Consider the following 13130-nt stretch of genomic DNA (forward strand, 5'->3'; position numbering starts at 1 on the left):
GAGTAAATAATAATAATATTGTGAAAAATAATCAAAACAAAATAATAAAATAATGATATAAAAAATGAAATGAAATTTTGCTTTGAGTTCCTGATGGCAATCTATTTATGTCTCCAAGCCAACGAGATCCTGGCTGGTCCAAGACCCCCCACGCCCCCCTCTCGCCACCAAGTGGTTCAAGCACACAAACGTGAGCATAGAGCAAGTTTCCCCCGGCGCTAATTGGATGTTGCTGGCCGCTCCTTGCCCTCCTCATCGCGAGGCCACCGCTCATCTTATTTAACGAGCCACAATAACAACACAATCAATGTGACTGCACTGGAGGGAGGGTGAAGGGGGGGGGGTACATAGACTCTCTGAAATACTTTTCCAAGAAAAGGCTCTTTTGAATGCAACAAACGTGCGCATCGTAATGTTGCTTTATGTGGCTACAAAAATTCGAGGCGTCCTGTGTAAAATGGCCTCAATTATCAAATTGCTCAGTTGCCTGGAAGAGGATAAACCACATGCTGCTTCACCTTATTACCCCAAAACACTCCCGGCAGTAGCCTCTATCGTGACTGCCGATTCACTGAAATGTAATTGAAGTGTGTTGAACAGCGGTCCCAAAGTTGTTCATTTCCCTCCGTCATCTTTTTCCCATCCACCACATCCTCTCATCTCAGCTGTGTGGAGACTAATTAGCGAAGATGTGACGGAGAGCGTCGCGCTCCGGAACATCGATCAATCTCTGTCTCGCGCCGTCATCTCCCGCTGAGTGGACCCTATCACCTGGCCCTTCCCTTCCATTTTCCCCTCCCACCTGCCACTTTCCCTCCCGCCGATGCCGCCACCTGCTCGCCAAAGGTTAATTGTATTCATTATGAGGGAAGCGAGAGAGAGGGAGGAAGCGGTGCCCGGCCTCGGAGAGGTTAAACTCGCTCCATGATGGGTCTTGTTATCTAGAGGCTTTTAAAATGTATCCCTAAAAAAATAACTCGGACGTTAGCGTCTAGTACACGAAAGATTTAGCTAATGCTAACTAGCGCTGGCACAAAATGGCCGACCTGTTGTGTCTGTTTTGCTGTCATTGGAAGGTGTCCCAATAGTTTTGTCTATTCACCAGCTTGTATGCGCATTTTTTTCAACTTTTAATTGCTTCTTCAGATTTAGAAATGTCGTTTTTACCCCAGCGTTTTTAAAGACACCCCGCCATCATCGTCACCACCATGATGGAAGGCGGGAAGATGAGTCACCTTTTCACCTTCCGCAACAACTTTTTTTTTCCCCCCCTCTTGACAAAACACGCGAGAGTGACTCCCAATTAAAAGGCGTACAAAGAGTCGCTCGCCGCTAATTCAGCTGCAAACTGTTTGCGTGACCTCCATACCAGCCTGCTTTTCTCCGACCCTAGCCGCACTGCCATTAACAATTTACAAGGTTTTGACGCTTGCCTCCCTCCAATTAACAGCTTAAATGAGAGAAATTCTGCAACCTCTTCGCAGCTGAGCTCCTCTCCTGGCGCCAAAGACGTCATTGATTAGCGGCATTAAAGGGATGCTATTGCGTTGCGTGGCGAGGTCAAGGTCAAGGTCAACTACTGTAGTCTTCACCGCTTGTATTTGCATAAATGACATTTTGGTGTGTTTTTTGTTCCTTGTGTGTGTTCTTGAGAGGGAAGGGGGGTTGGGGGCACACTGTGGAACCCCCAAGAGAATCATTATCATTGGAGTAAACAGTAGCTGCTAAGCTCTGCTGTCCTCTGCGCCCTTGCTCATCCATTAGATGGTCTTAAGTGTGTTGTTTGTGTGTGTGTGTGCACTGCAGAACTACAATCCAGAAGATTCTACGTGTGGCCAGTTTTTGACGTGTGTGTTTGTGGCAGGTACCTGATCCCGTCGTTGGACCGCTCCCATGCCGGCTTCTACCGCTGCATTGTTCGGAATCGCGTGGGAGCGCTACTGCAGCGTCGCACTGAAGTGCAAGTGGCTTGTAAGTATCACAGAGTGCTTTTGTACACACACACACACACACAGTGTTTGATTGACAGTGCATTAAGGAGCGAGTGGGTAGGCAGATGTTGCCGCTGAAGGATGTACCTGCCGCACAGCTGTTGCGCTCATTATTACGACGATGATCACGATTATTACGTGACTGATATTGTTGTTTTTGTCGTTTGTGTCACGGTGTAACGGCGCCCCGACAACATCTGTCATCCGCCCCTAGCGGAAAGAGAAACCGCAAATTTAGTTCCCTGGTCTCGTTAGTGAGGTGTTACAAAGTTTTCCCGCCTTCCCAGACAGAGCACTGCGCTTGTCGACGCGTTATTATTGTCAGGCCGATCCGACTTTCAAGATTCAAGTTAGGCTTTTAAATTGGTACAGTGATCCGTCGTTTATATAAGTGAAATCCGCGAAGTACGGTCATCAACAAGAAGCACTGGGCAGGCTAACGAGTTAGCGGAGGGATGCTAATTCGCGACTGTGCTAACACGTGGAATGTAAACGAACATTTGGAGCAATTCTACATTGTCCTAAAGGTTAGACACGTTTCCTCAATTTAGAAGTTTTATTTTGACTTTTAAATGTTTTTTTAATTTGGAAAAAAAATCCGCAATAAATGAAACGCGAAGTAGCGAGGGATCACTGTATTTCATTTGGGTTTTAAATAAAGGTATGTCATTTTGGTTTCCGAGTCACGGTTGGCATCACAGAGGAGCGGTGACCATGGCAACAGCACGGCGCTGTCCATCAACGCCGACGCAGACTGACCTTTCTTTTTGTCTGATTTCTCCTCGCAGTCATGGGCAGCTTTGAGGAGGGCGAGCGCGACCAGTCGGTCTCGCAGGGCGAGGGCGCCGTCATCCCGGCGCCTCGCATCCGTAGCTTCCCGCAACCCCAAGTCACGTGGTACCGGGACGGACGCAAGATCCCACCCAGCAGTCGCATGTGAGTTTATTTTTCCCTCTTTGGCCTTGACTCGCTCATATTAGAACACAAAACCAGGCTTGTGGTAACTTGTTTGAGTTTCACTTTGTTTTGTTCATTTTCTTTTTTTTTTTTTTGCCCGCATTCGGTTTCCGCCACAACACATGAGCAAAAAAAAAAAAGCCACTTTGGCTCCAGGAGAAATGGAATTGCCCTCTTTTGTTCCCCATCTTGGGTTTCGAAAGAGAACCGAGCCAGCTACTTTCATCTCAGCTCGCCCCCACCCCTCCTTGTCTGTCTTCATTTTGGCCTCCAATTTGGAGGTTGGTGTTTCTTCGGCGAGGCGCCGTCAATATCTGCCGGTCAGATCCCAGAACGCCCTCTGATGGGATTATTTTTCCCTTTTTGCTCCTTTCAAACGGGAAAGGACAACAGGAGCAAAAGCACCTGATAAAAAAAAAAAAACATCAGTGAGTTTGCAGCTCATACTCTGCGTGACATGTACAGTCCTGATAATATTTTTAGATGTTTTGACGATATTAACATAGCGATATTCTGGCTAAGCCTTTTTATTTTCATTTACAGTCTTTTTATTTAGATTGTATTGTTTCATACTGAGGTTTCTTATTTAAGTATTTATTATTATTATTTATTTTTATATTATTTTCTTATTTAATCATTTATTATTTTTATATTATCTTAATTCTTTTCTTATTTAATTATTTATCATTTTTATATTATTTTAATTCTTTTCTTATTTAAATATTTTTTTAATGACAGCACTATTTCTGTGCACACATGCACACACACGCACACACACACACTCATCCTTCCCGCAATCTCCTCATCACATCTGCATTTGTCGGGAGTGGGAGATGACCTTGCCCTGGGTTGAAGTGAATGCTCCTTATCAGCTCTTCATCCTCATCCTCATCAGCATCATGCATAACGATCGGCCGGCTCGGAATGACAATGAAGCTTTTAAAGACGTTTTGATGATGTCACCACCCGGGTCGCTTTTGGCAACTGCTCGTGTCATATTTTGTCTCACCTGAAAATGAACAATGTGGCAAAACAATTATACATTTTTTTTAATGACGCACCGAATGGAAAAATAATGTACTTTCCGCTTTGAATGACACTCGCCGCCCGGCACCTTATTTCCCTCCCTCCTCAGGTGTCATAACTTTCATTTGCAGACTCCCCGAGGGTCTTCATCACATCGCCGCGCTCGTCCAAAGGTAGCAGACGAAATATAATTTGATAAATCCCCACATGGACAAAGCGTGCTTTTCAAGTTTGCAGACGAAAAATATCACGGCTTGCCTCCGGGCCGTCCATCGTTTTTTGTGTAAACTACGTCCGTCACACAATTAGCACACGCTAACTGATTAGCTCCGATTATCATACGATTCACTCCGCTTATGATGCAATTCATTCCAATTCGATTATTTCGACACAGTGTGTTGTAATTGAATTTATTATCGTAGCACACCTCCTGATTTCTTTTACTGGAGCATCTCGGAAGCATGTGAAGTCATAGCGGGATGTCATTTTGCGCTAGCCCGATCATCCTGCAAGCTGACAGCCACTTTGGGTGACCGTTTGAGTGTAACTACTCCGCCTGTGACACACGAGGTCTTCTGCCGCGCTCATATTTTCCCTCCGTGGAGGTTGGAGTCATACCTCAGCAACTTGATTGACGGTCGCAACGCTTTACAAACGAGGTCAAGGGAGGGCTTGGAGGCGTCTTTGTTTTGATGTACGGGAGGGGGGGGGCGAGGCATTTACCAGTAAAGCCCATCGCTCTTCTTTGAGCTGGACGACTTTCCCTCCTTTTTGCATTCACTTTGCCTGATTTGTTGTGCAATTTGGGAGCGACTTAATGTACTGTATAATAAGAAGCTCGGGCGAGCACATTTGTTCCGAATTGTCAGGCTTTTTGCCGGGAAAAGGGAATACATAACTGACCTATCAGCAGCTAGGCATGGATTTTTTTTCCCTCCTCCCACCCACGCTCCCTCCTCGCAAAGATGGAACCAAAGACCAAGTGGGACCTTTGACTAATCTGCTGCAGTGTCTGATCAATTAATGGCCCTCGTTGGTTCCTGTCACTTGGCTATAGATTGGACATTAGTCAAAAGGAGACAGCGAATCGCCGGGAATCTTCCTCTGTGCGGGCATATTCCCGTCGACATACTCTACGGCAAGCAGACCTTGTTTGTTCCCATTGTTGTTTTGGGGCACATCGAATTATGATACGAAGGATTCCAAAATTGCTTCACTTATATTATGATGTGATTCGTTCGAATCGTACCGTTGACTCCCATTAGATTCAATTATGACTCGATAGAAGTCACTCGGGTGATTTAATATGATCCATTCCAGTAGTTTACGATTGAATACAAATCACGGCAATTAAGAATCCAACTATTGCACAATAATGTCTGTATTGCTTGGTATTTGCTTTTCTTAACGCGGCGAAGCTTGTAACCTCACTCCTCCAGCCTCACGCTTGCATTCCCAGGCAACAAATGGCAGCCGCCGACCTCACCGCAGCAGCGAGCGAGGGTCGGGCAATCAGGGGGGGCGGGGTTCAAGTGGCTGGCGCGTCGGCACCGAGGCCGTTGCAGCGCGGACAAAGAAATGGAGCAAAAGTGCTCGGTACTCAGCGGGCCGGCGGATGGAAAATGACGGTGAAAGAGAAAAGGAAGCACTTTGTGAAAAATCTCACCGCGAGGAACTTTGATCTGCACCTCGGTATTCTCTTGTCGCGATTCGTATCGGAAGCGATCTCGGTGATGATGAAGTCACGCAGCAAACAAAGCCGCAAGGTCAAAACATTGCGAATGAAAAGTTGGTTTAACGAAGCTACGCGCTCCATCGCCGATTGCTTCTTCCTTCCTCGTCCTTCGTATGTTCAACAGCTTTTGCTTCCGTCCTGTTTGCGTCATCATTCCTGCCCTGAAGAAGCGCCATTCCGCTGGAGAGCCTTCCCTTGGCACGTTCGCAAGCAACTCGGCCGCTTTTATTTATTTTTCGCTGCAAACGCCAGTTGTGCCAGAAGCGACAAACAAAAGCGTCACACATAATCAGCTTCGCAAATTCCGAGTCGGCTCTTCGGGTAATTCCCGCCGTCTTTAACTGCCAGGTAAAAAAAAGTCCCAAATTGAGTCACCCCATTTTCCAAAAGGTCACCTGTGGAAGCTTCCTTTCTCCTCACATCCCCAAAGAGCTCAATAATTTATAGACACTATGTCGCCAGCCAGACCACATTAAATATTTATCGTGGATCATAAGCGGGGGCCGTAGAGACCCCTTTGAGGGGGGAGTCCCCAGATAAGCGGTCAAGTTAGCCAAAAGTCCCCCCCCCCAATGATTTTTGATTATTTTATTCCCTCACAAAAAAAAAAAAAAAGCTCTTGTCAAAGGTTTCACTCCGACACGCAACAAGCGGCGATAATTGCGCCACTTGTGGAGAACAAGCTGTCAAGTTTTGTTCCGTGATGAAAATAGCACCCTTGCGTTAAAATAAACACACGGCACGGGGTGCTGAGGGCAGACACTTTGAATACCAGCCGGAAATGTTGATTGAACATTCGAGGCGGAGGATGTGAAAATTCAAATGTTTCGCAAACTAGCTGTTTTTTTTAATAGTCGATTATTTTAGCATTCATGATATTCAACTGCTTTTTCAGCACTTGTCGTTGGCAATTTTCTTCTGCAGAATTTTTGGGAAGGATTTTTGAATGTCAGGTTAGAGCCAGTATTGATTTCAAGTGCCATCTGGCAAGAAGACGGCAGATAAATGAGGCAGGAGAATGGCGAATGCGAGCGACAGTAGTCTGGCAGCCCCGTTGTGTTGCTGATTTTGCAGCATTACTCATTTTCAACTCAAAATTTTAGCTACCGCTTCAGAACGTGAAAGTCAGATCCCAGGGATGTTCAAAGTCACCGGTACCGATACAAAGTACCGATACCACAAATTGGCCATTCGGAATCTCCGTAAAATCCGCCAATTAAGTTTTTGCGCCGCACTATCATGTTTCATAACGCTTATCGGAGGAGGACGTCGATATTTACACCGCGCTCTGTCCGCTGACACATTGTTTACGCTCTCTTGATCAATATGGCTAATGTGGCTTGAAGAGCGTAATTATGGCGCTAAAATGTTTAATGCGTTGCGCGGCCTCTGGATGAAAACATCAAATGTAGTTTAGCTCTCATCCTTTTTAAGCTTCAACCAGTATTGAAATATTCTTGAACTATTTTTGATATGTTTTGTTTCCTAGTGCCATCACACTTGACAATACGCTGGTCATCCTGTCCACCGTGGCGCCAGACGCCGGCCGCTACTACGTCCAGGCGGTCAACGATAAGAATGGCGAGAACAAGACCAGCCAGCCCATCACCCTCTCGGTGGAGAGTGAGTGGCCACACACATGCGCAGTCAGCCTGTTATGCCCTAAAAGTGCCACAGCTCGGGTTTGGCTCCTTACCCGCCAGGCGGTGGGACGAAGGCCAGTTTGGAAAGGCTGCCAAGTCTCAAAATCTCCCGACAGGAATGCCGGCCGACTCCTGGAGCATAGCTGACAATTTGCCACTTCCCAGAAGCGAGCTCATGTCAGGAAGCTGCAGGCGGGATTATTGGCCACTCGTCCGTCTTTTTCCTTCTCTCCCTTTTAATTCGTGCCAAATTACGGGACTCCCCACTTTGTGATCCGTGGAGGATTGTAATCTGCGTTTGAGCATTCTTGATACAGTCATGATTTCTGTTCCAATCCCCAAAATGGTTGCATATGCGAAAACGGAAGACTCTATCAGTAAACGGCAGCATGTGTCTGCGTGTAGATGTCGGCGGCCCGGCGGACCCCATCGCCCCCACCATCATCATCCCGCCCCGGAACACCAGCGTCGTCACGGGAACGTCCGAAGTCACCATGGAGTGCGTGGCCAACGCCAGGTGAAGACGCTAAAAAAAAAAAAAAAAGGAAGGCATAGCAAATAACTCATCACTTTTTAGGCCTCTCATCAAATTGAGCATCACTTGGCGGAAGAACGGCGTTGCCATCAGCAGCGGCCTCAGCGACTTCAGCCGTCGGCTGACCATCCTCAGCCCCCTTGTGGCGGACGCCGGCTACTACGAGTGCGAGGCTGTGCTTCGCAGTAGCAGCGTGCCGTCCGTCAGCGCCGGCGCATATTTGCACGTGCTTGGTGAGCCACGCCCGCTTAAGTCATAAACTCATTTTTTTTTTTGCTACCCAGCCAACCGTCCACTTGCTGAAATTTAATGCCGCGGTTCTGTAGCCAAAAGGGAAACCGCCGCTAAGCCGGCTGCCCCCGGCGAAAGCATTTGAATGCCCGAGTCGCTTTTGAACGCTTTGATAGCGTCAAGGTTGCGATGCCATTCAAAGAGCAAGGTGCGCTTAACTTTTTCCCTTTGAATGCCGCCGACTGACACCGGCCCAGCCTCCCCTGCTGCCCGTTTGAAGGTTACAGCCCAAAAAATCCAAGCGGAATACCAAATGTCTCTCCATCTGACTTTTGACGCCGTCTTATTTCTTTGTTTTTGCTATCCCCACTGGGCTTCCTCACCCTTCCAATTAAACGTGTCAGTTCTCGTTTGAAACTTTGCCGATTGCTGCGGCGGGATTTGGGATTACATCAGCGTGGTTTCCATTCTCGTGTCTTCTCCCAGAGCCGCCGCAGTTCATCAAAGAGCCTGAGAAGCACATCACGGCCGAGATGGAGAAGGTGGTGGACATTCCCTGTCAGGCGCGAGGTGTGCAAGAATTTTTTTTTTTTCTTTTCCATCAATACTGGCTTACCACTAAATAGCGCCCCCCACAGGTGTACCCCAACCTGATATCGTTTGGTACAAGGACGCCACGCCCATCGACCCGGTCAAAACGCCGCGGTACCGGGTGCTCACAGGCGGCAGCCTGCAAGTCAATGGTCTTCTGCCCGACGATACCGGCATGTTCCAGTGTTTCGCCAGGAACGCGGCCGGCGAGGTCCAGACCAACACGTACCTCGCCGTCACCAGTGGGTCCCCAATTTTTGCTCAAATTGGAATAAAATAAATGATCCCGAGTGACATTTTATGACGCACAATTCGGATGGCGTTGCTGTTCTATGAATTTCTAAACCGCTTCAATTCAGCGATTCATTCCGCGAAAGACATTCCTTTGTCGACATCCAGTATGAGTTGTGTGTTTGGCGCGGCGTGAAGGTGAAGAATAGTGAAGGACACTTAAGCGCAAACTGGAAATCAAAAGGCAGGCGCTCACAGTTCTCTGAACGAGATTTCTTCTCACCATGTTTGACTTATTCCTTGTGCAGGTATCGCTCCCAATATCACAGCCGGACCTTCGGACAGCACCGTGATTGACGGAATGTCCATCATCCTGCACTGCGAGACTTCGGGCGCTCCGAGACCAGCTATCACCTGGCAAAAAGGTTTGCACAAACACACACACATTGGTGTACACACCCGGGGGGATTAGAACGTATGCTATCTATTACACACGGGAGGATAGTTTGTGGCGGCTTACTGGCTAAAGCCGGCTTGGATCCGAAGGTTTATCCCGCACCGGGCTTTTCTTGTTTTGCATCACAATGAGGATAAACATGTCCCGGTTTCTCCTTGTGATCCACTTCTCGCTCCGGTTCCGCTCAGGCTTTCCATTCAACTCGTCGGTCCTGTTTGATATTTTTCCTCAAACCTTTTTCAACCCTGGACTTCACATTTAAAATAATAATTGTAGCCGAGTCAAAGCAATTTACGGCACACAAAAGCGGCAAGTTTGCGAAAGTCTTGACACCCCGGTTGCCTCATCAGGGGAACGTGTTTTGGCGAGCGGTTCTGTGCAGCTGCCCCGCTTCACCTTGCTGGAGTCGGGCAGCCTTCTCATCTCACCCTCGCACATCTCCGACGCCGGCACGTACACTTGCATGGCCAGCAACTCCCGTGGCATCGACGAGGCGTCCGCCGACCTCGTGGTCTGGGGTAAGTAAGCGCAAGAGCGTTGTTGCTTCTCGTGGTTCCAGCACGTTGTCTCCTCTCTGCCGCGCCGCCTCCTCAGCTCGAACCCGGATCACGACACCCCCGCAGGACCAGAGCATCATCAAAGGCACCAAGGCCGCGCTGACCTGCGGTGTCACGCACGATCCCAGCGTGAATGTCAGGTAAGCCGACGCATTCAAACGGCTTTATTCAGCGGGCGACCTGCTGAGGCGGATGCTAGAAAGCCCTGCGGAATCAAGTAACTCCACAGTTCAGCGCTGAATAAAAGTGAGCAAACGCGAGACCCGCCGTGTTTACCGCTACATCTTGTTTGCAACGCGCTATGCAGCCATAAAATAGTACGGAACTCAACCCTGCAAGGTCACAAATAAAATAAATATTTTTTTTTATCATGAAAAAAGTCATCAAATCCCCTCAAGGAACAAAATACACTAGAATTGTTAATAATCTGTAAAAATATGAAAAGGAGATTGACATCGTGTTGCTTGTTATGAAATCGTCCTCGCGCAGGCACGTTTGGGAAAAAGAGGGCGTGGCCATCAACGTGCACGCCATCCCGCGCGTGCAACAGGACGCCGACGGCACCCTGCACATCTCCCAGACGTGGTCGGGCGACATCGGCACCTACACTTGCCGCGTCACCTCGGTGGGCGGCAACGATTCCCGCAGCGCCCACCTCCGCGTCAGGTGACTATTACCGGGGTCATCGGATTAAGTCGCCAGGTAATTGTAGGTCATTTGCGTTCATGTCACAGACAGCTGCCTCACGCGCCCGAGAACCCCACGGCTGTGCTGAGCGGCTCGGAGCGGCGCGCCATCGACCTGACCTGGGCCAAGGCCTTCGACGGCAACAGCCCGCTCATGCGTTACATCCTGGAGGTGTCTGAGAACAGTAAGTCACTCTCGGCCTAGTTTGCAAACGACATCTTGGATCAAAAGTCGTCGCAATAAATAAACAGAACACTTAAAAAAAAAAAAATTCCTCAAAGCTACTGTCTTATTTTGTATTTCAAGCCGTCACGCCGCTGTGTCGTCACCCCCGTTAGCGCATCGTGTGCCCCACCAGGAAGTTGAAAAAGAATTTAAGATCAGTACTGGTCATTAAGGGCGTCCATCACTTTTGCTATTTGGGGGGGGGGGGGGGACAAAGTGCCTTGACACAAAAGCGGCGTCGTTGCGTGAGAGTTGTTGAATATTCTCGCTGATGTGCGCACAGCAGGCCCATCGTCACAACGCTCACTTGCTAAGAGGCGTGAGGCATGTCGTCAGAAAACTAACTTTATTCGAAAAAGAGTTCAACTCTAAATATACGTATTTGCCTTGAGTCTCATCAGAGCTGTTTCCCCCCCACACCTCTCACATTTGAACTAAATTTCTCAAAATAATTCAGCTTGATTGGCAAACGTGAGGACTGTATTGTTTTTAATTAAAAACTCATTTTGTGAAATATAAACCTCATTAACCTCCCAAAATAATATGACTGGTACGTGCATTACTATTTTTTTTTTTTTTAAATAATAAGGTTTTTATTTTTGTAAATCTTTTTAATCAAATTATGATTAAAAAAATATGCTGGGAGGAAAACAATAAATCAGTGTCGATGATTTGATGTGGTCATTTCCAGACGCTCCCTGGGCCATCCTGCTGGCCAGCATCGAACCCGAACTGTCCGCGGTGACAGTCAGTGGCCTGATCCCGGCGCGCTCCTACCAATTCCGCCTGTGCGCCGTCAACGACGTGGGCAAGGGCCAGTTCAGCAAGGAGACGGAGCGGTGAGCTGCCATCCCATAATGTACTCATAAAGGTTAACGGACTTAGAGTTGAAAACTTTGCAGTAAATAGCCAAGCCTGTTTCCATGGCAACCGCTCTGACTGATCCTTTCAGTCATGAGTCGGTGACACGCACAAACAAACAAACAAAACACGTTTGTACTTGTAAACACGCCGCAGTGAACCCACGAGACAAAAAAAACAATTTAGTCTGACGTGGTTGTCATCTCGTACACTGCCAGAGTTTTTAAAATCGTAAAAATGTAAAGGTGAACTAGTTTTAAATCAAGTATATGTAATTATTACTTTCAATTACAATTGTAGTCTTTTCAAGAGGGGAAGTAAAAACAAACACGAGAGAATGTATTGCACAAGTCTACACACCCCTTTTGCAACCAGGCATGTTTGGAAGTCATCAATCACATTCAAAATGGAGTTCATTGGCGCATCTGCTCTCCGTTAAGGTGCTTTTGATGAATTACAGTTGGTCTCTTTTCTTTGTTGGCTTTTCCGGATATTTATTAGCTTTAGAAGAGAAGCCTTAACGTTTACATTTGGAACTCTTCGGAACCTTGACCAAGCTGTGTGTTGTAGCGTGTCGTTGCCAGAGGAGCCCCCCAGCGCTGCTCCTCAGAACGTCATCGCCAGCGGTCGTACCAACCAGTCCATCATGATCCAGTGGCAGCCGCCGCCTGAGAGCCACCAGAACGGCATCTTGCGAGGCTACACGGTCCGGTAAGACGGAGACTTTCATTTACTGCTCAATTTCATTTGAGTGGCAAGTGACTGTTTTTTATTTGTTTTTCTTACTTTTGTGTGGGGGGGAGGGTTCAATGGAGGGTAGCCACCCACCGTTTTTTTTATGGAAATTGTTTATAGCTTATACACACTTAATCATTTTCAGGGGGTTCAAACAAGTTTCATTTTGTTGGTGCTTTGTCTCCCCCTAGCAGGGAGTCTGTGGTACTACACAGCGTCACCCTGTCATGTATTTTTATCAGGTACCGCCTGACGGGGCTGCCGGTGGACTATCAGATCAAGAACATCTCCAGCCCGGACGTGACCACGCTGCTGCTGGAGGACCTCATCATTTGGACCAACTACGAAATTGAGGTGGCTGCTTACAACGGGGCGGGCCTGGGAGCCTTCAGCCACAAAGTCACAGAGTGGACCCTGCAAGGAGGTAATGGGAGACTATTCAGCTATCGATCGATCAAGGTGGATCCATTTTTTCCTTGCCACTCCAGTGCCCACTATCGCCCCGGGCAACGTGCAGGCCGAGGCCGTCAACTCCACAGCGATCCGCTTTACCTGGACCGCGCCCAACCCGCAGTTCATCAACGGCATCAACCAGGGCTACAAGGTCAGCGGGCGTTCAAATTCAAAAACTGACGTGAATGTTGAGAATCAAACCGTCATCCAAAACC

General features: G+C 47.9%; 1 protein-coding gene across 3 annotated transcripts in view; it reads left to right on the forward strand.

Annotated features, from left to right (window-relative positions):
• The window catches only part of sdk2b (sidekick cell adhesion molecule 2b), a 126056-nt gene that overhangs the window by 102076 nt on the left and 10850 nt on the right, over window positions 1-13130 (forward strand). For all 3 annotated transcript variants that reach the window (XM_088360158.1, XM_088360157.1, XM_088360160.1), the window contains 16 exons: window positions 1865-1971; window positions 2780-2927; window positions 7199-7332; window positions 7758-7869; window positions 7930-8120; window positions 8605-8688; window positions 8757-8951; window positions 9249-9365; window positions 9748-9915; window positions 9992-10094; window positions 10444-10620; window positions 10689-10825; window positions 11558-11705; window positions 12298-12438; window positions 12705-12886; window positions 12951-13066. In XM_088360158.1, the coding sequence (XP_088216284.1) occupies window positions 1865-1971; window positions 2780-2927; window positions 7199-7332; window positions 7758-7869; window positions 7930-8120; window positions 8605-8688; window positions 8757-8951; window positions 9249-9365; window positions 9748-9915; window positions 9992-10094; window positions 10444-10620; window positions 10689-10825; window positions 11558-11705; window positions 12298-12438; window positions 12705-12886; window positions 12951-13066 (2260 nt within the window). The remainder of the gene's footprint in view (window positions 1-1864; window positions 1972-2779; window positions 2928-7198; window positions 7333-7757; window positions 7870-7929; window positions 8121-8604; window positions 8689-8756; window positions 8952-9248; window positions 9366-9747; window positions 9916-9991; window positions 10095-10443; window positions 10621-10688; window positions 10826-11557; window positions 11706-12297; window positions 12439-12704; window positions 12887-12950; window positions 13067-13130) is intronic.

Source organism: Syngnathus floridae, chromosome 18, assembly GCF_059516105.1.
Source record: "Syngnathus floridae isolate MCC-2025c chromosome 18, RoL_Sflo_1.0, whole genome shotgun sequence".
Classification (NCBI taxonomy): Eukaryota; Metazoa; Chordata; class Actinopteri; order Syngnathiformes; family Syngnathidae; genus Syngnathus; species Syngnathus floridae.